The sequence below is a fragment of the Coregonus clupeaformis genome, chromosome 32 (assembly GCF_020615455.1).
Source record: "Coregonus clupeaformis isolate EN_2021a chromosome 32, ASM2061545v1, whole genome shotgun sequence".
In the NCBI taxonomy this organism is placed as follows: Eukaryota; Metazoa; Chordata; class Actinopteri; order Salmoniformes; family Salmonidae; genus Coregonus; species Coregonus clupeaformis.
Genome location: NC_059223.1, coordinates 5843824 through 5871048, shown reverse-complemented (window position 1 = coordinate 5871048; position 27225 = coordinate 5843824). Strand labels below are relative to the sequence as shown.

Genomic DNA, 27225 nt, shown 5'->3' with positions numbered 1-27225 from the left:
CTACTTTGGAATGTGCTTGTATTACAGATTTTCCAAAAAAGTATCTGCTTAAATACCACAAATCTAGATATTTTACTAAAGATTTTTATTTAAACATATCTATCTCTTGAAATATCTCTGTAAATCTCTTCAGGGGATGTCATCTTACTGGACCTGAGAGAACGAACACACAGTAACATTAGAGTGTTAGATAAATGTACATTAGTCTAATGTCTACTGTGACATTTGTCTTAGGGAACTCATCATGAATCATCAATTTTCGCCCAAGGGGCCACATTCAGTCCTCCAGGATGACATTCAGAGTAGGACAAGGAATAATAACAATACATTGTGAATATATACAGTGAGGTCCAAAAGTATTTGGACGGTGACAATATTGTGTTGTTTTGGCTCTGTTCTTCAGCACTTTGGATTTGAAATGATACAATGACTATAAAGTGCAGACTGTCAGCTTTAAATTGAGGGTATTTTCATCCATATCGGGAGAACAGTTTAAAAATTACAGCACTTTTTGTACATAGTCCCCCATTTTAGGGAACCAAAAGTATTTGGCCAAATTCACTTCTATGTGTATTAAAGTAGTCAAAAGTGTAGTATTTGGTCCCATATTCATAGCATGCAATGACTACATCAAGCTTGTGACTACAAACTTGTTGAATGCATTTGCAGTTTGTGTGTCAGATTATTTTGTGCCAAATATAAATGAATGGTAAATAATGTGTTGTGTATTTTGGAGTCACTTTTAGTGTAAATAAGAATAGAACATGTTTCTAAACACTTTTAAATTAATGTGGATGCTACCATGATTACGGCTAATCATGAATGAATCGTGAATAATGATTAGTGTGAAAGTTACTGAGGCATAAATATCATACCCCCCCAAAATTCTAACCCTCCCTGTTCATACTGTTCATTGTGTCATTCAGGATTATCCGTAATCATGGTAGCATCCACATTAAAATAGAAGTGTTCAGACAAATATTTTATTCTTATTTACAACTTATTTACAAATGACACAAATTATTTTACCATTCCTTTCTGTAGTCAAATCTGGGCACAAAATAATCGGAAACACAACCAAAACAAACTGTGAATGCGTCCAACAAGTTTGTAGCGTCACAAGCCAAATACTACAGATTTGACAACTTTAATACACATACAGTTGAAGTCGGAAGTTTACATACACTTAGGTTGGAGTCATTCAAAACTTGTTTTTCAACCACTCCACAAATGTCTTGTTAACAAACTATAGTTTTGGCAAGTCGGTTAGGACATCTACTTTGTACATGACACAAGTCATTTTTCCAACAATTGTTTACAGACAAATTATTTCACTTATAATTCACTGTATCACAATTCCAGTGGGTCAGAAGTTTACATACACTAAGTTGACTGTGGCTTTAAACAGCTTGGAAAATTCCAGAAAATGATGTCATGGCTTTAGAAGCTTCTGATAGGCTAATTGACATAATTTGAGTCACTTGGAGGTGTACCCGTGAATGTATTTCAAGGCCTACCTTCAAACTCAGTGCCTCTTTGCTTGACATCATGGGAAAATCAAAAGAAATCAGCCAAGACCTCAGAAAAAAATTGTAGACCTCCACAAGTCTGGTTCATCCTTGGGAGCAATTTCCAAATGCCTGAAGGTACCACGTTCATCTGTACAAACAATAGTACACAAGTATAAACACCATGGGACCACGCAGCCATCATACCGCTCAGGAAGGAGACTCGTTCTGTCTCCTAGAGATGAACGTACTTTGGTGAGAAAAGTGCAAATCAATCCCAGAACAACAGCAAAGGACCTTGTGAAGATGCTGGAGGACACAGGTACAAAAGTATCTATATCCACAGTAAAACGAGTCCTATATCGACATAACCTGAAAGGTCGCTCAGCAAGGAAGAAGCCACTGCTCCAAAACCACCATAAAAAAAGCCAGACTACGGTTTGCAACTGCACATGGGGACAAAGATCGTACTTTTTGGAGAAATGTCCTCTGGTCTGATGAAACAAAATAGAACTGTTTGGCCATAATGACCATCGTTATGTTTGGAGGAAAAAGGGGTCAGCTTGCAAGCCGAAGAACACCATCCCAACCGTGAAGCACAGGGGTGGTAGCATCATGCTGTGGGGGTGCTTTTGCTGCAGGAGGAACTGGTGCACTTCACAAAATACAGTAGGGAAAAAAGTATTTGATCCCCTGCTGATTTTGTGCATTTGCCCACTGACAAAGAAATGATCAGTCTATAATTTTAATGGTAGGTTTATTTGAACAGTGAGAGACAGAATAACAAACAAAAAATCCAGAAAAACGCATGTCAAAAATGTTATAAATTGATTTGCATTTTAATGAGGGAAATAAGTATTTGACCCTCTCTCAATCAGAAAGATTTCTGGCTCCCAGGTGTCTTTTATACAGGTAACGAGCTGAGATTAGGAGCACACTCTTAAAGGGAGTGCTCCTAATCTCAGCTTGTTACCTGTATAAAAGACACCTGTCCACAGAAGCAATTAATCAATCAGATTCCAAACTCTCCACCATGGCCAAGACTAAAGAGCTCTCCAAGGATATCAGGGACAAGATTGTAGACCTACACAAGGCTGGAATGGGCTACAAGACCATCGCCAAGCAGCTTGGTGAGAAGGTGACAACAGTTGGTGCGATTATTCGCAAATGGAAGAAACACAAAATAACTGTCAATCTCCCTCGGCATGGGGCTCCATGCAAGATCTCACCTCGTGGAGTTGCAATGATCATGAGAACGGTGAGGAATCAGCCCAGAACTACACGGGAGGATCTTGTCAATGATCTCAAGGCAGCTGGGACCATAGTCACCAAGAAAACAATTGGTAACACACTACGCCATGAAGGACTGAAATCCTGCAGCGCCCGCAAGGTCCCCCTGCTCAAGAAAGCACATATACAGGGCCGTCTGAAGTTTGCCAATGAACAACTGAATGATTCAGAGGAGAACTGGGTGAAAGTGTTGTGGTCAGATGAGACCAAAATCGAGCTCTTTAGCATCAACTCAACTCGCCGTGTTTGGAGGAGGAGGAATGCTGCCTATGACCCCAAGAACACCATCCCCACCATCAAACATGGAGGTGGAAACATTATTCTTTGGGGGTGTTTTTCTGCTAAGGGGACAGGACAACTTTACCGCATCAAAGGGACGATGGACGGGGCCATGTACCGTCAAATCTTGGGTGAGAACCTCCTTCCCTCAGCCAGGGCATTGAAAATGGGTCGTGGATGGGTATTCCAGCATGACAATGACCCAAAACACACGGCCAAGGCAACAAAGGAGTGGCTCAAGAAGAAGCACATTAAGGTCCTGGAGTGGCCTAGCCAGTCTCCAGACCTTAATCCCATAGAAAATCTGTGGAGGGAGCTGAAGGTTCGAGTTGCCAAACGTCAGCCTCGAAACCTTAATGACTTGGAGAAGATCTGCAAAGAGGAGTGGAACAAAATCCCTCCTGAGATGTGTGCAAACCTGGTGGCCAACTACAAGAAACGTCTGACCTCTGTGATTGCCAACAAGGGTTTTGCCACCAAGTACTAAGTCATGTTTTGCAGAGGGGTCAAATACTTATTTCCCTCATTAAAATGCTAATCAATTGATAACATTTTTGACATGCGTTTTTCTGGATTTTCGTTGTTGTTATTCTGTCTCTCACTGTTCAAATAAACCTACCATTAAAATTATAGACTGATCATGTCTTTGTCAGTGGGCAAACGTACAAAATCAGCAGGGGATCAAATACTTTTTTCCCTCACTGAAGATGGCATCATGAGGAAGGAAAGTTATGTGGATATATTGAAGCAACATCTCAAGACATCAGTCAGGAAGTTAAAGCTTGGTCGCAAATGGGTCTTCCAAATGGACAATGACCCCAAGCATACTTCCAAAGTTGTGGCAAAATGGCTAAAGGTCAACAAAGCCAAGGTATTGGAGTGGCCATCACAAATCCCTGACCTCAATCCTATAGAACATTTGTGGGCAGAACTGAAAAAGTGTGTGCGAGCAAGGAGGCCTACAAACCTGACTCAGTTACACCAGCTCTGTCAGGAGGAATGGGCCAAAATTCACCCGAAACGTTTGACCCAAGTTAAACAATTTAAAGGCAATGCTACCAAATACTAATTCTGACCCACTGGGAATGTGATGAAAGAAATAAAAGCTGAAATAAATCATTCTCTCTACTATTATTCTGACATTTCACATTCTTAAAATGTATTGGTGATCCTAACTGACCTAAGACAGGGAATTTTTACTAGGATTAAATGTCAGGAATTGTGAAAAACTGAGTTTAAATGTATTTGCCTAAGGTGTATGTACGTTCCGACTTCAACTGTATAAGTGAATTAGTCCAAATACTTCTGGCTCCCTGAAATGGGGGGACTATGTACAAAAAGTGCTGTAATTTCAAAAATTCACCTGGTATGGATGGAAATGCCCTCAAATTAAAGCTTACTTTCTGCATTTTAACCTCATAGTCATTGTATCATTTCATATCCAAAGTGCTGGACCTCACTGTAGATAAGAAAACATTTCATCAAACTATTATACTTGGCCCCCTAAGCAACAATCATATATCACCATCACAAACACTCAGGCAGCTTTCCTAACAACATAAATATGCCTTGATAAAGTCTATGATCATTAGAAGGCTTATCCTCTGAAACCATGAAAATAATCAACAAATGCTCCCAAAGATACATCCCCAAACCCTATATCTTCAAAACCCTATATTCAAGTTCAGCTCTTGTATGGTGATGTATCATGGGAAAAAATAGTCTATGGGCTGAGAGAAGGATGAGACAGACTCTTATTCTGGAGTGGGATTCTTTGGCTGTACTCCTACATTCAGTCCAAAGATCTTCTTCTTGCCCTGGACCATGGCTTTTTCTGCCGACATGTCCCCATGGTTGTTATAGCGATCACTAAAGTATGTGAAAACATTGACGACCAGAAACGTGACCAGGAACAGCGTCAAAACAATCCAGAGAAGTCGGTTACGGCGGAAAATCTTGGGGCAAAGCCGGTCAAGGACAACTAGGATCTCTTCAACCTTACTGTAAAGGCGACATTGAGAGGGGATTCAGAACAATTCAAGGTATACACCCAGTCATTATACATAATTATGTATTTACAATTTATCTACATGAAGTGAAAATCACCTGCTGAACTTTTCTTTTCTGCTGACTTCTTTTCCTTTTTCTTCATCCTTCTTTTCTGGCAATTCCTCTGCGTTCTCCTCCTCCTCCTCCTCCTCCTCCCCACCACCTCTTTGACTTCTTTACTTCTCTTCAGTCCCTCTTGGTAGCTGTATTTGGAACATTACATTTGTTTTATCATTAAAAGCACATGAGCTGAACGTAGAGGATGTATCACAAGGCAGCAGTGGCTCATTACATATAAACTACTTAACTTTATTTGAATGCTGAATGTACTGAATGTACTGTATATTTTGTTGATTCTTCATACTATTATGTCAGTACAGTACAGCCAGTGTTGCGCCACTCTTCTGTCAGCGTGCACAGGGTGTGTGACTGTGGGTATGTGTGTGGGTGGTCAGTGTGAGCGGGTACATAGAAAAGGGCCTCACCCTTTATTGTAGGCCTCCTCCTCGATCTTTGCCTTGATCTCTGATCTGATCTCCTCTAGGTTGACGGGGGGCTTGGCTGGGGCTGATGGCTCAGCTTCCTGCTCTGCCACACTCTTTCCACTGCATTGTTTCATAGCGGAAAGAACACATAGAACATTTTACCAACAGACATTATGATGAGAGAGAGGAGTGCATCATGGTCACTAGGCTTTCCATCATAACACTGTGGCCTTGTCTTAATGGACAGGCTGGAACGTAGTTGAAAGGCAGTGTGCGTGGATGGCACCATCACTGCCAGGCAAGCTTGGGTAAAAACCAAAAGTACAAAGGCAAAATGTGTACATGGGGACTCTTAAAATGTCCCTGGCTTTTACTGAGCAGACACTTGATACGATTGTTATTGTCTCTCTCGCTCTGAGAGATCCTGAGATTTTGGCATGGGGCGAACTAAGACAGCATCCACTTGCATGTTCTCTCTCTCTCTCTCTCTCTCTCTCTCTCTCTCTCTCAGACTCACCTTATTACTAGGCCAGGGAAGGAGCCCCTGGCTGGCTTTTGTCAAGCTCCCCAACCCAAATGTTTAGATTACATCTCAGAATAGCCCATCAATCAGTTGCAGCTGGGTTTTTATGGAATGCTTGCACAGTTATTTTGGGTGCATAGACAATCTGGGAGTTGCATAAGGGTAGTGCAGTGCTTTGCTGTATATGGCCCCTGCTATCCGGATGGCCAGGATTAATCAAGCTACTCCCCAGGGAACACTTCCTGGAGGTCAAGTAAACGAGGCAATGATTCTGATACAGCACAAGATGTCTTCTGATAACGGTGTACATAATGTAAGGCCCCTCATTGCCCATTGTTTCATGGAGCTGTGACCTGACCTTAGGAACCAGGCAATACAGTGCCTTGCAAAATTATTTATCCCCCTTGGCGTTTTTCCTATTTTGTTGCATTACAACCTGTAATTTAAATTGTTTTTTTTATTTGGATTTCATGTAATTGACATACACAAAATAGCCCAAATTGGTGAAGTGAAATGAAAAAAATAACTTGTTTCAAAAAATTCTAAAAAATAAATAACGGAAAAGTGGTGCGTGCATATGTATTCACCCCCTTTGCTATGAAGCCCCTAAATAAGATCTGGTGCAACCAATTACCTTCAGAATTCACATAATTAGTTAAATAAAGTCCACCTGTGTGCAATCTAAGTGTCATTATCTGTCACACGATCTCAGTATAAATACACCTGTTCTGAAAGGCCCAGAGTCTGCAACACCACTAAGCAAGGGGCACCAACAAGCAAGTGGCACCATGAAGACCAAGGAGCTCTCCAAACAGGTCAGGAACAAAGTTGTGGAGATGTACAGATCAGGGTTGGGTTATAAAAGGGGATTAATCAGAGAGGCAACAAAGAGGTCAAAGATAACCCTGAAGGAGCTGCAAATCTCCACAGCGGAGATTGGAGTATCTGTCCACCAGGTTTGCTGGGCTTTATGGAAGAGTGGCCAGAAAAAAGCCATTGCTTAAAGAAAAAAACAAGTAAACACGTTTGGTGTTCGCCAAAAGGCATATGAGAGACTCCCCAAACATATGGAAGAAGGTACTCTGGTCAGATGAGACTAAAATTGAGCTTTTTGGCCATCAAGGAAAACGCTATGTCTGGCGCAAACCCAACACCTCTCATCACCCCGAGAACACCATCCTCATAGTGAAGCATGGTGGTGGCAGCATCATGCTGTGGGGATGTTTTACATCGGCAGGGACTGGGAAACTGGTCAGAATTGAAGGAATGATGGATGGCGCTAAATTCTTGAGGGAAACCTGTTTCAGTCTTCCAGAGATTTGAGACTGGGACGGAGGTTCACCTTCCAGCAGGACAATGACCCTAAGCATACTGCTAAAGCAACACTCGAGTGGTTTAAGGGGAAACATTTAAATGTCTTGGAATGGCCTAGTCAAAGCCCAGACCTCAATCCAATTGAGAATCTGTGGTATGACTTAAAGATTTGTCATGATCGTTTACGAACGAGAAGGACCAAGGCGCAGCGTGATAAGCATACATGTTTATTTAACGAATAAACACCACGACAAAACAACAAACGAAACGTGAAGTCCAAGGTAGCATACACACAACATACCTTACACGGAACAAGATCCCACAACTAACAGGTGCCAAAAGGCTGCCTAAGTATGGTCCCCAATCAGAGACAACGAGCGACAGCTGCCTCTGATTGGGAACCACACAGGCCAACATAGATCTAGACATACTAGAATCTAACATAGACAATCAACATAGCCAAACACAACAGAGAAAATACACACCCTGACTCAACAAATAGTATGTGAATAGTAATGCATGCTCAAGTTCAGTTTTTTTGTCTTATTTCTTGTTTGTTTCACAATAAAAAATATGTTGCATCTTCAAAGTGGTAGGCATGTTGTGTAAATCAAATGATACAAACCCCCCAAAAAATCAATTTTAATTCCAGGTTGTAATGCAACAAAATAGGAAAAATTCTAAGTGGGGTGAATACTTTTGCAAGCCACTGTACATGCAAGCAGATAGATTGTGCTGAGTACAGTATGTACAGTATATCCGTGGGTATGCATTGGGTGCACATTATGATAGAGGATGGAGGAACATACCTCTCAGCTATAGCTGGCTGTGTAGGCTCAGTGGGAAAGATGCTTTTCATACTGTTGGCTTCACACTGTAATTAACAAGAACAAACAACATGCATGTAGACAGAGCAGACTGATACATTTAAATAGACGGGATATTACCACTTAATCATGTGGTCAGGTTGACAGGCTGAGAAGGCTATGATTGGGTAGAAAACATACCAGGACAGGAAGTGCTTGGCCCATGGTGGGTTGGTGGCTGGGTCCCATGGCAACGCTGGGGCCAGGACCTGCCATGACCGGGGTCTGACCAGGTATGTTCAGGAGGTTAAATTTGGGGACCACCGCAACACTGACCCTCCGTCTAGGCAAAGCCTAATAAGGAACATTTGGAAGGGAGAGAGAGAGGGTGAGAGAAAGAGGGTAGAAGAAAAGAGAGGGAGAGTTTTAGTTGGGGGCATTATCCTTACTGTATGGTCTATCACATTGAGAACTGTCACCCTGCTATAACCAGTCAAATCCAGTGCATTCTCTCAACAATAAACCCACTGGAAACACTCTGTTCAACATTCCAGCACCAACCTTTCCCAGGGTCAGCGACATGGATCTGGATGGCCGTGGAACTCCATCATCTAACCAAAGCACACAGGAGAATTCAGTTTAAGTCAATCAACATTTTGCAACAACTCGCCTATCATGCACTGGAGATAAAGGGTTTGTGCAGGTGTACCTCCAGTGTCTATGGATCCTCCATAGCAGCGACTGGAGTTCTGGTTGGCCAGCTTCTTGAACTCCATCAGCTCAGCATGGTCCTTCTCATAGGTCCTCTTCAGATTCTCCACGTACTGCATCATCACCTCTGTGGCCTTGTTCATGCGTTTCTCCTGTCACACACAGGGTTTCAAAAGGGTTCTTTGGCTGTCCCCATAGGAGAACCCTTTTGGGTTCCACGTAGAACCCTCTGTGGAAAGGGTTTTACTTGGAACCCAAAAGGGTTCTACCTGGAACCAAAAATGGGTTCTTTAAAGGGTTCTCCTATGGGGACAGACGAAGAATCCTCTTAGGTTCTAGATAACACAGCGACAACAGGGTCATTACTGTCTATGGGCAGGATAGTTAACCATACAGTCACAGCAGAGAGAGAGAGAGAGAGAATAGAATTTTGAGAGGGACTCCAACACTTTGGAAAGCCATCATCATGTCAGGTCTGGGGTCAGGTCTCGTACAGCAGCAATGTGTTGTTAGGCTATAAATCACAAGGGACTTGTGTGACGTCTAACAACGGACATAGCCCTGAGTCCTTCCCTAGTCATTTATTGGAGTTGGCTTTGGCATGAACGATAACCTGAGGGAAAGCATAACATCGGGCTAAATCCTTCACAAACATTCCAATGCCCCCTGAACATCCCAAAGAAGGCAGTGTTTTTCTCATGACAGTGGAGCATGGAAAAGTTTTCACTTTCACTCATTGTTTTCTTCTCTCATTCAGGGGTTTCCTCTCTCTATAGGCAAATCATTAGGGTACCTCGTGAATGGCCCATCCTATCCTATCCTATGCCTGCGTTCCAGTACCTGTCTCACTGCTCCAACCATCTCAGCCCTGCTGGAGAGCCTGGTGGCCAGACGGTGCAGTACTGCTACTGTCTCTATGAGGCTCTGGTAGGATTCCCGCTGATCCATGTTGCTCCACTGTGGTGCCGTGCACTGAGGAGACAACAACAACAAAACACAGGGCCTTGATAAGTGAAAGTGGATCACAACTCATTTAATCTCCTGTGTTATCATGGCCTACTAAAGGCTGACCTTCAGAGAGCCTTTGAATTCTTCCAGTTCCTTCTCTGTGTTTTCCTCGGTCAGGGTCCGCTCCCGCTCCGCCTGTTTGAGCCGCGTCTCCAGAGTGTAGTTGTCGTTCCGGAACGCAAGCGACAGTTGAACAAACGCGTTCTGTGGGAAGGATATGACTGTGTTTAATGTTCATTAAACAGTCACCAGGGACACATTAGATACCATTATTAAGGACTGAGACACACCAACTCACTGGACCGCCACACAAAGTGTAGTGCATTCGGAAAGTATTCAGACCCCTTCCCTTTTTCCACATTTTGTTACGTTACAGCCTTATTCTAAAATGGATTTAAAAAAAACTGGTTTATTAAATGTATTAAAAATAAAAAACTTAAATACCTTATTTACATATAAATATTCAGACCCTTTGCTATCAGACTCGGAATTGAGCTCAGGTGCATCCTGTTTCCATTGATCATCCTTGAGATGTTTCTACAAGTTGATTGGAGTCCAGCTGTGGTAAATTCAATTGATTGGACATGATTTGGAAAGGCACACACCTGTCTATATAAGGTCCCACAGTTGACAGTGCATGTCAGAGTAAAAACCAAGCCATGAGGTCGAAGGAATTGTCCGTAGAGCTCCTAGACAGGATTGTGTCGAGGCACAGATCTGGGGACGGGTACTAAAAAATTGTCTGCAGCATTGAAGGTCCCCAAGAACACAGTAGCCTCCATCATCTTAAATGGAAGAAGTTTGGAACCACCAAGACTCTTCCTAGAGCTGGCCAAAAGGCTGGGAGACTAGTCAGGATCGAGGGAAAGATGAACGGAGCAAAGTACAGAGAGATCCTTGATGAAAACCTGCTCCAGAGTGCTCAGAACCTCAGATTGGGGCAAAGGTTCACCTTACAAAAGGACAACGACCCTATGCACACAGCCAAGACAACGCAGGAGTGACTTTGGGACAAGTCTCTGAATGTCCTTGAGTGGCCGAGCCAGAGCCCGGACTTGAACCCAATCGAACATCTCTGGAGAGACATGAAAATAGCTGTGTAGCGACGCTCCCCATCCAACTGACAGAGCTTGAGAGGATCTGCAGAGAAGAATGGGAGAAACTGCCCAAATACATGTGTGACAAGCTTGTAGCGTCATACCCAAGAAGACTTGAGGCTGTAATCACTGCCAAATGTGTTTTCAACAAAGTTCTGAGTAAAGGGTCTGAATACTTATGTAAAAGTGATATTTCCGTTGTTTTTTTTATAACTTTGCAAAAATTTCAAAAAAACTGTTTTTGCTTTGTCATTATGGGGTATTGTGTGTAGATTGATGAGAAAAATAAACAATTTAATTCATTTTAGAATAAGGCTGTAACATAGCTAAATGTGGAAAAAGTCAAGGGTGTCTGAAAACTAGAGGGGTCACGTCAATGAATGTGCTGCCCAAGAAAACATTAATACAGTATGGGACTGAATAAACACATGTAACACTGAACATCCTTGATAACATGTTAACATAACAACTGTTATGGTAGCAATGTATGTGGCAATATAAAGCACAACTACCCCAGTGGGCTACCCAGCTACCATATAGAGTACCAACTAGCCAGTGTGTTGACAGTGCTGCTTGCTACCAGGCCTGAGATGAGCCTATAACGTGCAGCGATGCTGACAGATGAACTCCTGGTGCCATGCTGTCATGATCAAAGGGTCTCTGCTGCAGCATTCCAAACATCGTCTCAGATACTGAGGCAAGTGTTGAGAGGAAATTGGTGACCTCGACTGTCCTAGTGCACAACATGTATCCCCCTGGGACGCGACAGGCGACTGGACAGGCGGGGCTATAGCCTAGGCCCAGTGCTCTGCACTCAAACACAGCCATGTTTGCATTTTCTCCTTAGAGACAGGAAATCATTAAGGCTCCCATTAGTCTCAATCATGGGTAGAGACTAGGGGCTTCCTGTACATTACATTCATGAGGCTAGACACAGACAGACATGGGGAGAACATGCACTATAAAACTGTGTTACTCTGCATAATACACTATCCAGAGTAAATACTAACCTCAACTTCTTTTTCCGTGAGTGGAGGTGCACTGCAATAGAATCAGAGAGGAAATATAGGTTCAGTATGTAAGTAGAAAATACAAAAATATATGCTCACAGATATATAAGAGATATATTCTGGAAAAGTGTCTTTGTCAAAGGTCATTCCCTGTCAGTCTAAATATTGTGATACCCACCAGCCTGGTAGCCCTCTGTGCAGTTTGAGTTTCCTCAGCATGATGTCTGAGATGTTGGGCATGGCGTCTGACTTCTCTTTAGCCTCCTCATCATTATGAGACCCTGCAGGGGACAAAAGAGAGGGACCTGGCCACACACGCACGAAGACCATTAGTTAGTTACAACATGGCTATCTGGTCTCTATCAGGGAAAACCTAATTTATGATCAAACTAATAAATGATCAGATTATAATAATAATAATAATAATAATGCCATTTAGCAGACGCTTTTATCCAAAGCGACTTACAGTCATGCGTGAATACATTTTTGTATATGGGTGGTCCCGGGGATCGAACCCACTACCCTGGCGTTACAAGCGCCGTGCTCTACCAGCTGAGCTACAGAGGACCACATTATCATTTGATAATCGACGTACTTCTGAACAACATTGTACTGCAATTTTCTTGGATCACAAACTATTTCACTGATGTCCTTTCAAAGTTTTTGCAAACCAATTTTAGCCGACTGGGTGCTCTCATGTTTTAGTTAACACTAACACCATCTGCTGGTGCAAACTTAAAATAACAGTTCAGGTTGCCAATAAAGTAAAGCTCTGTGCCAAATTTAGAACAGAACATACCCTCAGTTCTAAGGAAAATCTTTTGGGGTCAGTAAGGACTAGCATCCTGTGACGTAGCTGGGATCCTTGACTCCTTTCCCCCTTACTAGATAAAAGTCTACTATCCTCTCTACTGTTACACAGCACTACACACAGCACTGTCTCCTCTCCAGGTCAGACACAGGATAACACAGTACCTCTTTCCTGTTCAGCTGTTTCACTCAAGTCTGCCAACTTTGACCCCACAATGCTTTGGTTCCGCATCAGCTTGTGCTCCTGTATACAGAAGAACAGTGCAAATTAGGATGTTTAAGAACTTGCAGAAGCTTTCATGTCGTAATAGGTCATAAAAACACGTTTACAAGAACAAAACATTACAAGAACAAAACAAAAGGCTCTTAAATCCCCAAAACATGCAGTAAATGTCACATTAATGCTACCAGGTGAAACTCAAGGGATGAGCCCCAGTAGTTAAAAGGCTCCCATCGTACCTCTCTTATTTTAGACAGTTTCTGCACGTTGACAGGCTGTACAGGGAAGTCCTTGTACCCAGAGGACTTGAGCAAGGCATCCCTGGGTCTTGTCTTGAAAGGAGAAGGTTTCCTCGTTTGTAGGGGGGAGACTTGGAGCCCCATTCCTGGAGTTGAGGGTTCCAACAGTGTCCCAGGAGACAGCTCTCATGAGGGGAGGAAAGGCCCCGATGGTCTTGATCTCTGCCGTGCAGGGGGCCTGCTGAGTGGGGGGCCGAGGGACAGGCTTGGCCACCCCAGTAGCAGGGGCCTGGTTAGGGGCTCGGACCAGACCCTCCTCTGGCTTATTGACTAGTACTGGTGCTGAGCAATTCTTAGCTGTTACCCGGGGGTCACAGTTCTCCTTCTGGCCCCCACTGGGCTCCCTGGGGGGTGGGGGACCAGAGTAGCGGGGAGCCAGGGTGCCTGAGGACACCTTACGCTTCTCATTGGGCTTCCAGTCCACCAGCCTCCTGGTGCTCTGAGAACAGCAGTAACATAATATCACTATTCTTTAAACACTGTCAATTCAGGAGAAACTAATCAGATTTTATTGGAGAGGGGGCGCAAGAATGTCAACATTTACAATTTTCTACCGTAAATGAATTATTGTATCCAACATAGCTATGAGCATAGCTATTCTGGAGTGTAAACTCATGAGGGTTTTACTAACTATGTAATGCATTTCCATGTCTGACTAACTGTTCCAGGGTGCCACTTGAGAATGAGAGTGGTGGTGAGAGTGCTATGCTGACCTCATGCTCCAGTGTACTAGTATCAGCCTGCTCCCTCTCAGACAGAACCTCCAATCGCTGCCAGAGAGGAACACAAAACAACACACATCAACATACTGTTAAAACACCATTATGGAGTGCATCAGAAAAATATAATGCATAGTGGTCTTACCAGGCTGACAGGCGACGAGGGGGCATAGTTCACCTCTGTGGCTACAGCTGAAAGAAAAAGGTTTACAATATTTGTATACATTTTTTATGCAGGGCTTTTCATGCTCTCCAGTGAAGAGAGTCAATATTCTCTCACAGACAGAAAGATGAACGTACCTATTTGAGGGGCTGTGATAAGAGAGGTGCTTCTGGACGGTACAGGTGAGGAAGATGGTGTGTGGTTGGGAGAGAGACCTGTGGACAAAACACACACATTTGTTTTATGCTTGGACAATGAAAGTACAGTATACTGCTTCAGCATCGCTTTCCAGATAACAACGCAATATAAAAACTATAGTTATTGGGACTTCATTTGATATCTGCTACTGTGGTCTGTTACGTGAGGGAAGACTGGAATTATCTGGCATGCATTCAGAATGCTGCAAGACGAAGGCATGAGGGCACGTACGTGATGTTCAGATAACTCCGGAAGCCAAGATAGAAAAATACAGCAATTACAATGACTCACTCACGCAATTCAGCTAGCAGACTTGTGGGTTTGTTGGCTGCTCATTGTATTTCATAACCAGTGTTAAAATAATAAAAATATTGTTAAACCAAATCTACATTTCACCAGCTGATTAAATCTCTACTGTGTAAATAGTGGTTTAAGCTGAAGAGCTTATTAATGTGTCATATTTTGTATCATCTGTCTGTCTCTGTCTTAAGTAAGACTTACCGTAAAGTACTTGTATATTTCCCTGTTTCACTTGTATACCAGTCTGTAAACCAGTGACTGTCTCTCACCTGTGGGGGATTCAGAGAGGCTGCAGGTGGACTTTCGGCCCCTGCGGCTCAGGAAGCGGTCACTGACTTTCTTGGCCTCCTGCAGTAGCTCCAGGTTCTTCTGACGGTCCTCCTCAGAGAGCTGCAGCTCAGGCAGACGGTCTTTCACCAGGTCTATCACATTGCCTGTGCTGTCTGAGAAGGATACACATGTACACACGCACAAGTCGCAATTAAAACACAAACAGAGACAATAAGAGACAAATGGCAACAACCAATAGTCTTCTCTCTGAGCTCAGCACAGAGCAACAAGCCAACATCAATAGTAATCAAAGCAGAGGCATCCAGGCACTGAGAGCTTTGGCTCTGCTTTTCTAAGGACAAAGGGCCCCTGTTCTCTATGCTGTCAGACACTGATGACCAAACTTAGACATTTCAATAGATGGAATTAAAATTAGCCATACAATGTTATGCTGAAAAAAATCACAATGGAACACACATTTTGAACAATGGACTTATGTAAGTGTTGTTAACATGAGGCTATATTTAGCCTTTAAGTACTTGACTGTACCCACCGACTGTAGTGATGGGTCCTCCCAGGGAGTTTCGGGACAAGCAAGGTCTGGGACTGTGTGGTCTGGGAAAGAGAAACGTAAGGAGGATCGATTTTATTTTCTAGAAATATCTCGATGCTGGTTTGGATAAAGTGGCTCATTTTTCAAGAGGTGGATTGCTCTCAAGCTTTTTTGACATGAACAGTCCTGTTCTCAGGATGAAATAACACATGTACCTGGTCTGTTCCAGAGGGCGACCGTCTGCTTGGAACACGGTTACGGACGCTTGCTTTGGGAAGACAATGGTGGGAGCAGGCATGGCCATGGTAACTGCTCTACTTTCAACTGGTGTATACTAGAGAGAAAGATATGTGAGAAACAAAAGGTTTCAAATAAGTTAGGAGAGGTGTAACTTTTGTTGTGCAGCAAGACCAGAACTAGTCCGCATGAAAAAGGTTTTGAGTGGACTTTTGAGGGACCTGGATAACAGAAATGGGATCCTGACACCTGAAAAATCAGATATTGTCTCTCAAATAGAAGGCAAATTCATAGATATGGATATTGTTATTGCAATGACGTAAATTGGGGGACAATTTCATTTAAGTCATTCGAAACATAAAAGCATGCAAAACAAAGATTACAGAGATATTTGAGTAAACATGTCACCAAATGGCTTGTGTCACTGCAAAGGCAGCAAAACTTTCTCATTCTCTACCCTTTAACCTTCCTGCTTATGTACACATCTATAACATCTTGTGTATACACTTTCACAGAGATGTTTGGTGACTTGGTTCCCCAAACTGAAGACTTGCTGTTTTCTTAAGCTATTAATGTTGATATTAATGTGAAGACAGAGCCAAACAGACACCTTAAAGTCTCTCTAGGCCCTCCCTGGTGTTGACCATGACTGGGACTGTATGGGGAACGTGGTGGAATCCGCAGGGGGAAAAGGACACTTCAACTTCAAGGCATAACCATTTCAAAGCACTTTTAAGGGGAAAATAAAATAAACTTGTGGTCCTCTGTTATCGGTGGGTATTTCAGTGAGACACTTAGCTCTGTTGACTAGCAGGTGGTCCCTGGTTTCCAGCAGCAGCATTTCTAGCTCAGCAGCACAATGTCAACAACCTGAACCCCTGAACATCAGAAACTCTAGACAACGTCCCTCTGGACTAAACACATCCTGAACTCACCGGACCTCAGCATCCCAGGAGAGTGGAAGGACAGAATGAACACTCACTTGAACCATGTGATCTGTAACTAAGTCAACCATATTAAGTATATTTCCAACATTAAAGGTCAGGCTTATATACCTCTTTCATTTTAGATTTATATCCTAGTATCCTAGTTCTATCCTCAGAGAAAAGTATGCAAATAAACAGTGAGACATTAAATGATACTTCACTGAGAGCTTCACTGAGACCTTTGTCCTGGAAGAGAATGCTAATAAATTATATCCCTATAACAGTCTAAAACTGCTGAAAGGCCAGGGCTATTGTTTAATAAAGGAGGATAATTTTATACGGTTGCCATACCCCCAGGTTAGATTACAGAGGCTCATTGCATTCCTCAGAGAAGTCTTATCTAGGCTGTGTTAATGACTGACTGGGACGGATGACAGTATACTCCTAGGAGGAGTAACTCAGAGGTTTTGGTGAGGCAGCCATCCGCTCAACACAAATCTGTTGTGTCTCTACAGTGTAAACCAAACAGCCGTATATAGCTCCTGACTGTAAACAGACAGCTTTCAGAAAGCCTCTACTTTTTGTCTCAAAGACTAAAAGAGTTTCAATAGCATGTTTTCTGGGAGACATACAGGACTGCGGGCAAGGCCACATTCAGAGACTCATAAAACATCCAAGCTATCCACAGATCTGTACTGTCTACTCAACTCAATAAACATTAGGGTGGGGAGTCACAGGATCTGAACAGATGACAGAACAAAACAACGAGAGACAGTTCAGTCTTTAGAGTAGAGCCAAGATCTGGAGTGTTCTGGACACACTGTGCTAACCTCTCTTTACCACCAGCGCAGTGCAAATTACCGCATCAACACAAAAAAACAGGGTAATAAGAGGGACTGAAGAAAAAAGTTAGTGAGCTGGACAGAAGAGGAAAGAACATCCTGCTCATGATTTTGCTGGGATTAATTACATATTTTCACTGCTGAGTGAAGCTTTGTTCCTGAGTCAAAAATAGAAGTGGGGAAGCCACCTTTTTGGAAAGCAGACCATAAAGCACAGGAATCCCAAATTCACATCATGAAGTAAGTAAAGTCTGGTGAGGGACGGTGAAGGGATTTCTATTCATTGTTACTAAAGATACACACATCCATAACACACTAACATGTATTAGCAATGAATATGTGAGCAACACTATGAGCATAGATATGATCTAAGCCTAATGCTCATATTGTTCATATGCTATTGTTGCTAACATATTCATTGCAAATCAGTATAGCTTGTCAATACTGAACCTTAGGTTCTAGGTTCAGTATTGATGAGCTAGTGCCATGTATAGCTCTGAGTGCAACATACCACAGCTTTAGAGTGAAGGTTTCGTGTAATGGATAGGTACTCACTGTGCTGGGTGAGCTGGAGGAACTGTCGAGCTCCTCAGGGGAATCCTCCTCTTCTTCAGGGAGGACGGGCATGACGGGGGGCTGTGGGGGACGGGGTCGTGTCAGGGGGAAAAAAAAGGGGCTCTCAGCTGGAATGGGTTGGGTAGGGGATTCTTCTAACTGCTGTTCAGTCTGAACCCAGGGAAAGCAGTACAACTCGTGGCCCCCTCCTTCCTGTAACCAGAATTATATGTATGCAGGCATGAAGTCACAGATGCACAAGTGATAATATACTTCTAACTATCAGGGAAACCACAAAGAAGTATGACACTTCCTCAAATAGGATGAGTGTATTGATACATTTGCTTATGAATGGGTGTGCCAACTGGTGGTGGCTCTGTCTGTTTGAACTTTGATGTTGCAAGACAAAACCAATGGTATCATAAGGAAAGGGCCTTGTAGACATACATTCAAAGTCTGTAAATAGTATTGCAGTTGCAGTATTCTGGTCATCTCCATGTAAAAGGACCAATGAGCACCAACATTTGAAGTTTATTACATTTACATATTTTAGCAGACGCTCTTATCCAGAGCGACTTACAAATTGGTGCATTCAACTTATGATAGCCAGTGGGACAACCACCCTATTTATTTATTTATTTATTTTTAATGGGGGGTGTGGGGGAGAAGGATTACTTTTATACTATTCCAGGTATTCCTTAAAGAGGTAGGGTTTCAAGTGTCTCCGGAAGGTGGTCAGTGACTCCGCTGTCCTGGCGTCGTGGGGGAGCTTGTTCCACCATTGGGGTGCCAGAGCAGCGAATAGTTTTGACTAGGCTGAGCGGGAACTGTGCTTCCGTAGAGGTAGGGGGGCTAGCAGGCCAGAGGTGGATGAACGTAGTGCCCTCGTTTGGGTGTAGGGTCTGATCAGAGCCTGAAGGTAAGGAGGTGCCGTTCCCCTCACAGCTCCGTAGGCAAGCACCATGGTTTTGTAGTAGATGCGAGCTTCAACTGGAAGCCAGTGGAGTGTACGGAGGAGCGGGGTGACATGAGAGAACTTGGGAAGGTTGAACACCAGACGGGCTGCAGCGTTCTGGATAAGTTGTAGGGGTTTAATGGCACAGGCAGGGAGCCCAGCCAACAGCGAGTTGCAGTAATCCAGACGGGAGATGACAAGTGCCTGGATTAGGACCTGTGCCGCTCTCTGTGTAAGGTAGGGTCGTACTCTGCGAATGTTGTAGAGCATGAACCTGCAGGATCGGTTCACCGCTTTGATGTTAGCATATTAAATTTGGTGTCAAATGAAAGCTAAGAGTCTATATTTTTGGGACATGAAGGCATAGATTGGTTTTTCAATCATTTTCCATCCATAAAATTTGGCATAAGTAAAGGCTTTAATTTCTGGATAAACAGATGGAAAAGGGGTCTTAGAAAACATCTACCAGAAAAAGTCTTAAAAGGTATCAGAAATACATTAAAACACAATAATGTTGAAGTAAAGACCCCTGCCAACTAATATCAACACTTATATTTACTTTTACAGAAACGATTTGCCTGTAAGTTTAGAAATATTGGCAAGTGGCTTGTCATTCTGTTATCAAAAACCCACATATCTTTAAGATATTTTCTAATTTCTCTCCCTCATGAGGAGGGGGGATATGAAAGTTCACAGAAGTAACAAGTAAAGGTAGACCTAACAATTAGTTATAGTATTTATGAATTATTAAGTGATTAAAACGCATCACTGTTACCAAATTTGTAACAGAGTGACTGGAAAATCTGTAACATAATGACTGCAATTGAATTGGCCACAATGGAAAATCATAGTAGTAGTTGCCACAGTTGCAGTTGCAGTAGCAGTACAGCACAGCACAGCACAGCACAGTAGAGTACATTAAAATGGACTGGACTCTATTGTACTGTACTTATTTACTGTACTGTACTATGCTTTACTGTACTGTTGCTCTACTTTACTAAACTATACTTTACTTTTCTTTACTGTACTATACTGAATTATACTCTACTTTACTGTGCTGTACTGTAATCTACTGTGCTGTACGATGTCCAAACTTGTGAAACATAGACGTCTATGATTGGTACAGATTTGGTCCGGTCTGGACCAATAATAGCCAGTGTGTAGAATAATAGCCAGTGTGTAGAATAATACCCAAACATGCAAAGGAGGATATTACATTTTTCTACTTATTCAGGATGTATCACCATTAATAGAATTACATTCATAATTGCATTTCTGTATAGTCCAGATCAAGGACCCATGATGTGATTTCCACTTCACTTACTAACCAAAATATACAGAACCAAAATATAAACGTAACATGTAAAGTGTTGGTCCCATGTTTCATGAGCTGAAATAAAAGATCCCAGAAAATTGTATTTCTCTCAAATTTTGTGCACAAATTTGTTTACATCCCTGTTAGTGAGCATTTCTCCTTTGCCAAGATAATCCATCCACCTGACAGGTGTGGCATATCAAGAAGTTGATTAAACAGCATGATCATAAATGTGCAGTTTTGTCACACAACACAATGCCACAGATGTCTCAAGTTTTGAGGGAGCGTGAATTTGGCATGCTGACTGCAGGAATGCCCACCAGAGCTGTTGCCAGAGAATTGAATGTAAATTTTTCTACCATAAGCTGACACTAACGTCTTTTTAGAAAATGTGGCAGTACGTCCAACCGGCCTCACAACCGCAGACCACATGCAACCATGCCAGCCCAGGACTTCCACATCTGGCTTCTTCACCTGTGGGATTGTCTGAGACCAGCCACCAGGACAGCTGATGAAACTGTGGGTTTGCACAACTGAAGAATTTCTGCACAAACTGTCAGAAACCGTCTCAGGGAAGCTCATCTGTGTGCTCATTGTCCTCACCAGGGTCTTGACCTGACTGCAGTTCGGTGTCGTATCCAACTTCAGTGGGCAAATGCTCACCTTCGATGGCCACTGGCACACTGGAGAAGTGTGCTCTTCACGGATGAATCCCGGGTTCAGCTGTACCGGGCAGATGGCAGACAGCCATATGGCGTTACGTGGGCGAGCGGTTTGCTGATGTCAACGTTGTGAACAGAGTGCCCCATGGTGGCGGTAGGGTTATGGGCAAGCATACGCTACGGACAACAAACACAATTGCATTTTATCGACGGCAATTTTAATGCACAGAGATACCATGACGAGATCCTGAGGCCCATTGTCGAGCCATTCATCCGCCGCCATCACCTCATGTTTCAGCATGATAATGCACGGCCCCATGTCGCAAGGATCTGTACACAATTCCTGGAAGCTGAAAATGTCCCTGCATACTCACCAGACATGTCACCCATTGAGCATTTTTGGCATGCTCTGGATCGACGTGTATGACAGCGTGTTCCAGTTCCCGCCAATATCTAGCAACTTCGCACAGCCATTGAAAAGGAGAGGACAACATTCCACAGGCCGCAATCAACAGCCTGATTAACTCTATGCGAAGGAGATGTGTCGCGCTGCATGAGGCAAATGGTGGTCACACCAGATACCTGACTGGTTTTCTGATCCAAGCCCCAACTTTTTTTTTTTAAGGTATCTGTGACCAACAGATGCATATCTGTATTCCCAGTCATGTGAAATCCATAGATTAGAGCAGTGTTTCCCAACCCTGGTCCTCCAGTACAAAGTTTCGTTGTAGCCCTGGACAAACACACCTTATTCAACTCATTGAGGGCTTGATGATTAGTTGAAAAGTTGAATCAGGTGTGCTAGTTCAGGGTTACAATAAAGATGTGTACTGTTGGGGGTACTGGAGGACCAGGGTTGGGAAACATTGGATTAGAGCCTAATGAATTTATTTCAATTGACTGATTTCCTTTTATGAACTCTAATTCAGTAAAATCTTTGAAATTGTTGCATGTTGAGTTTCTATTTTTGTTCAGTGTAGATTTTTTCAAACTCGAGGTGCCATATCATAGCTAACACCCCATTCTTTCTGCAGACATCTTTGAATACTTTTGAGTTTTGGAAAATGTGGTCAAATCAAAAACTGAGGGAGATTTTACTGTCATTCAGTTACCAAACTTTGCATCTGCACTATTCCTCTAGTAAATGTGTTTTAGTAACATTTTCAGTGGCAATTGTTAAAAGTAGGCTTCTGTGTATAGACTTCTGTGTATTTATATATATTTCCAAACTATGAAGTTGGAATAATACTGTGAAATTGTGAAAATTATGATAATGCTCTTTTAGTGTAAGAGCTGTTTGAAAAGACTGTCTGAACTTTCAGCCTGTTTTGGTGGGATGGAGTTTTGGCCTGCCTGGTGACGTCACTAGGCTGTAAATTAGTTAATAATAGACCAATAAGAAAGAGAGTTCCAAACCTCTCTGCCAATAACAGCTAGTTTTCAGTTTTTCCCTCCCAACTCAGACCACTCCCAGACAGTCCTAGCAAAACTCTTGCTTGAGAAATTGCTCTTGATAAGAAGCTATTTTTGTTTCTTTTTGACTATTTTGATTGTAAACAATCACAGTAGCTGGGTTTCCATCCAATTTACGACAGATTTGTATGCGAATATTCAAAAATCTGAATAAAACAATATGCCCATTTTCCACCAGAGATGTATTTCCATCAAACTGACCTTTTGCGGGTAAAAGTCTGTGTGCGATGATGTAGTGCAAATAAATGACTTTTTCCATTAAATTCCCATCTACTGAATGATAAATACAGGTTAAATGGGTTTCCATCGCATTTTCAACCCTACTGATGGTTTTGTCACAAACACTTTTGCGTTATATAGCAAATGTGCCCACTCTTGTCTTGGCACATACGGTTTAACCAACAGCTCGCAGATACAGTGCGGGTAGTCTACCTACAGTGCATTTGGAAAGTTTTCAGACCCCTTGACTTTTTCCACATTTTGTTACGTTACAGCCTTATTCTAAAATGGATTAAATTGTTTTTTCCCCTCATCAATCTACACACAATACCCCATAATGAAAAAGCAAAAACTGGTTTTTAGACATTTTTGCAAATGTATTAAAAATTAAAAACTGAAATATCACATTTACGTATGTATTCAGACCCTTTACTCAGTACTTTGTTGAAGCACCTTTGGAAGCGATTACAGCCTCGAATCTTCTTGGGTATGACACTACAAGCTTGGCACACCTATATTTGGGCAGTTTCTCTCATTCTTCTCTGCAGATCCTCTCAAGCTCTGTCAGGTTGGATGGGGAGTGTCGCTGCACAGCTATTTTCAGGTCTCTCCAGAGATGTTAGATCGGGTCCCTGACCAAGGCCCTCCTCCCCCGATTGCTGAGTTTGGCCGGGCGGCCAGCTCTAGGAAGAGTTTTGGTGGTTCCAAACTTCTTCCTCTTAAGAATGATGGAGGCCACTGTGTTCTTGGGGACCTTCAATGCTACAGAAATGTTTTGGTACCCTTCCCCAGATCTGTGCCTTGACACAATCCTGTCTCGGAGCTCTACGGACAATTCCTTCGACCTCATGGCTTGGTTTTTGCTCTGACATGCACTGTCAACTGTGGGACCTTATATAGACAGGTGTGTGCCTTTCCAAATCATGTCCAATCAATTGAATTTACCACACGTGGACTCCAATCAAGTTGTAGAAACATCTCAAGGATGATCATTGGAAACAGGATGCACCTGAGATCAATTTCGAGTCTCATAGCAAAGGGTGTGAATACTTATGTAAATACGGTATATCTGTTTATTATTTGTAATACATTTGCAAGAATGTCTAAAAACCTGTTTTCGCTTTGTCATTATGGGGTATTGTGTGTAGATTGATGACGAAAAAAAGTAATTTAATACATTTTAGAGTAATGCTGTAACGTAACAAAATGTGGAAAAAGGGAAGGGGTCTGAATACTTTCTGAATGCACTGTACATTATGAGATTACTATGGATAAGAGCGATATTATTTGTATTTGTCAAACGGCAGCCAACCATTGATCATCATGTCACCAGAATAAGACCCTCAATATTTATTGGAAAGGAGCAAGCTCATCCCCTTGCACATTCAAGTTCATCATAATTTATTTCATCTGTAGCCTAATAAACTGCATGCTTTCCCGAGTCATAGTGGGAGGACCACACAACATATCATCGCGTGACTCCAAGTTTACTTCAATATGATAGTTATTATATCAATGTTTCCACATAAAGGCATTTCCACCGCCATTTCTCAAATAATAAATTTTACCGACACAAAAAGATCCCACCATGTCGAACGAACAAATTGTTTGTCGGCATTTATAAAATTGTACAGGCATTTCATGTTTCCATCAGCCCGTTACAATGGAATTGTATCACTCTGTTACAATGGAATTGCCCTTCTCTCAAATAACTTGGTTATGATGCAATGAATTATCATTGCAATATTCCAGATCCAGCACAACTCTCTAGCGGCATATTACTATAATAATGTTTCAGACAAAAGCACCACACAGATATGTCAGCTGCTTCTCTCTATTGTTAGACCTGACTAGCAAGTCCCGCAGCCTCCAGAACTGTGCATAAACAAATGTGACCTTTCTCTCCCCAGAGGCGGGGGCGGATGAGCCAAGTTAATCTGGAAGAACGGGAATCCCAGAGGAACGCATTCTTCCAGCTATTAAAATTAGACTTATTTCATTCTGAGAATGAACAAAGAAAAACAAGATACCCTTGCCTTGCAACGAATCTAAACATCTATGACAGGCAAATCAAACTGGGAGGGCAGCGAGGTAACACAATGGAGGATGAAAGGTTAGCAGGGTCGCAATTAAATCGTCATAGAGCAAGGTTAGCTTGAACTACCATATTTACATGAAAAGGAGCATATCTAACCACACAATCACAATCTGATTCTAAAGGGGAAACAAACACAGTTACATTTATCCTATCCATTTCAATATACCTATGGAAATAACACACTGGGAAAATGTCATACAGCAGAGCCAGAAACATCCAAATCAGACATGCCATCAGTCAGAGCACTGTCGGGGTTGACAGAGGTCACATTCTTACTGGAGTCTCCCTCTCTGAGCCTAATGGTCTTTGCCAGGGCTCACTCCAGGGCTCCTTGCCTCCATTCCAACCCCGCCCAGCCCGTCCCCCCTCATCCTGCCCTGCCTCTCTATCCATCAGCCAACCCGTGCCCCCCACAGCCAGCCCTCAAGCACCACTCACTCTGTTCCTGGGTATAGGAGGGGGTGTTTGTGTAGGAAACCATGGCTTTGGAAGGATGTGTACACCTTAAATGGATAAAATAACTTGCTTATGTTTCTGTCCCCATTTATTTTTGAACTACAGTGATTTGGGAATCACCCGAACATTAAATAATAAAAGAGGCTATCCTCATTAAAGTAATCATTAAAAACGTTTTCAGTCTAAACTTACCTTATCTAAGCATGTTATTAAAACAGTCGGTAGATCTCGAGAATGGAAACTCCCACAGTGCTCTAGATCACACCCAATATCTGTTGGTTCTAATTTGTTGCTCCTCCCACTATCTTCTGGTTCAGAGGCTTTACTACCAGCACTGTATCCTGAGTCTGATGGCTGACTCCTCCCACAGTCTCCAGGTGGCAAGGCCTGGCCACTCCCACAGTCGCGGGTCTCTGACTGACAGTAGTCACGGCAACAAGGATCCTCCGATCTGAGACTGATCAAACACATCAACACACTGTTCTTAATCCATAATCAACAGGGAGATCTCTCCAAAATCATATCAAACACAATTATAACCCGTATATCAGCTTGAATATTTGAGATAACTTCCACAGCTTCCTGCTCTGTGAAATACCACCACCTCCTCATGCTAAACCCTGAGAGGTGGGCCTTTCCTAACACACTTTATGCAATCCTCTGACAGTTCCCGCTTCCTCCTAGGTACATACTGAGTGCCACTAATATTATTGGGGCGCTGGTGTGTGACCATGTAAACACCGACATCCCTGCACAGTCTCACTTTAGCCTAGCTCTTCAGTGTGGGGGGATGTTAATCTAAACACATGCAATATCCTCTTCCTGTAAAAGAGAGAATATAAACACTAACCGTGCTACATTCTCCTCAGTGTGAGCAGCAGCATGACTGTCACAGGCAGACTGAGGGGGTGTTTCCGGTGGGACGGAAAGAGGAGGTGCACACTCGTACTGGAGGAAGACTTGGGATGGGGACACTGGGGGCGTTTGTGTCTCTGACACTGGGATGGAACCTACGAGAGGGAGGAACCAACACGGTCAGACAGGGAGGTCCCAGTCACACTAACAACATGTTGTAGGCAAAGTAGCAGACGTGTGAAAACAAAACACATTAAACAAGCAGATAGACAGGAGATAAGAGCAAAAATGACAGGCAGATCGAATGTTAGCACTGTTTACCTGCCAAAAGGAAGTGGAAGAGATGTGAGGTGCACATGAGCATTTCGCTGCACCTTTTATACCTGCTGTAAACTGTGTATGTGACAAATACATTTGATTTTTATTTGAAGATGGCAGTGGATCTATTACCTAAAAATGCAGGTGCAGGACCATCACTGCTGGTACTGTTGTGCTTTTGGTCTGGGACAAAGTCAGGACATTGGACTTGGCTTGGTTTGTTGTCATCATTGCAGGGTGCCTCTGAATCGTCACAGCTCTGACAGACAGAAAACAACATCTATATTTAATGTTTTATGGGGCTGTTAGCCGTATCAGATCTAGCCTATTTTGACATAAAAAATAAAAAATAAAAAGAGAGACTGCATCAATGGATTTTTCTGACATCACGACAATGAGGGATTGAGTGTTCTGTGTTCAGTATTCACTAAGCAGAAGGGAATACATTAAAAGCTGTAGAACAGAAAACATTCAAAACCATCACCCTCTTATCTTTGCTCATAAGTAATCCAGAGTGCACATTTCATTGAGGAATGGCTTCCTGAGTCCTGAGTTCAGACACAGTACAGGAACAGTGTATGCTGATAAATGTCATGACAAACATGGCTAACATGGCTAGAGGATGCTGGGTACGTGAGGCTAATAGAGCCATCCCTCACAAGGGAGGAAGTAGACTGTTTAGCGGTCTCCTAGGAACAAGAA

At 42.7% G+C, this 27225-nt stretch overlaps 1 protein-coding gene across 1 annotated transcript in view; it reads right to left on the bottom strand.

Annotated features, from left to right (window-relative positions):
• Positions 1–144: 144 nt before the first annotated feature.
• Positions 145–27225, bottom strand: part of mrvi1 (murine retrovirus integration site 1 homolog) — a 29210-nt gene continuing 2129 nt past the window's right edge. Inside the window, 26 exon segments of the mRNA XM_045209958.1 lie at positions 145–153; positions 4868–5078; positions 5184–5284; positions 5287–5329; positions 5612–5731; positions 8258–8322; positions 8456–8608; positions 8816–8865; positions 8964–9117; positions 9806–9937; positions 10037–10177; positions 12081–12111; positions 12259–12385; positions 13056–13134; positions 13350–13514; positions 13516–13848; positions 14123–14179; positions 14274–14320; positions 14429–14506; positions 15059–15232; positions 15613–15674; positions 15828–15946; positions 18173–18385; positions 25543–25807; positions 26201–26360; positions 26656–26782. Coding sequence (XP_045065893.1) covers positions 145–153; positions 4868–5078; positions 5184–5284; positions 5287–5329; positions 5612–5731; positions 8258–8322; positions 8456–8608; positions 8816–8865; positions 8964–9117; positions 9806–9937; positions 10037–10177; positions 12081–12111; positions 12259–12385; positions 13056–13134; positions 13350–13514; positions 13516–13848; positions 14123–14179; positions 14274–14320; positions 14429–14506; positions 15059–15232; positions 15613–15674; positions 15828–15946; positions 18173–18244 — 2523 coding nt within the window. The 5' untranslated portion in view covers positions 18245–18385; positions 25543–25807; positions 26201–26360; positions 26656–26782.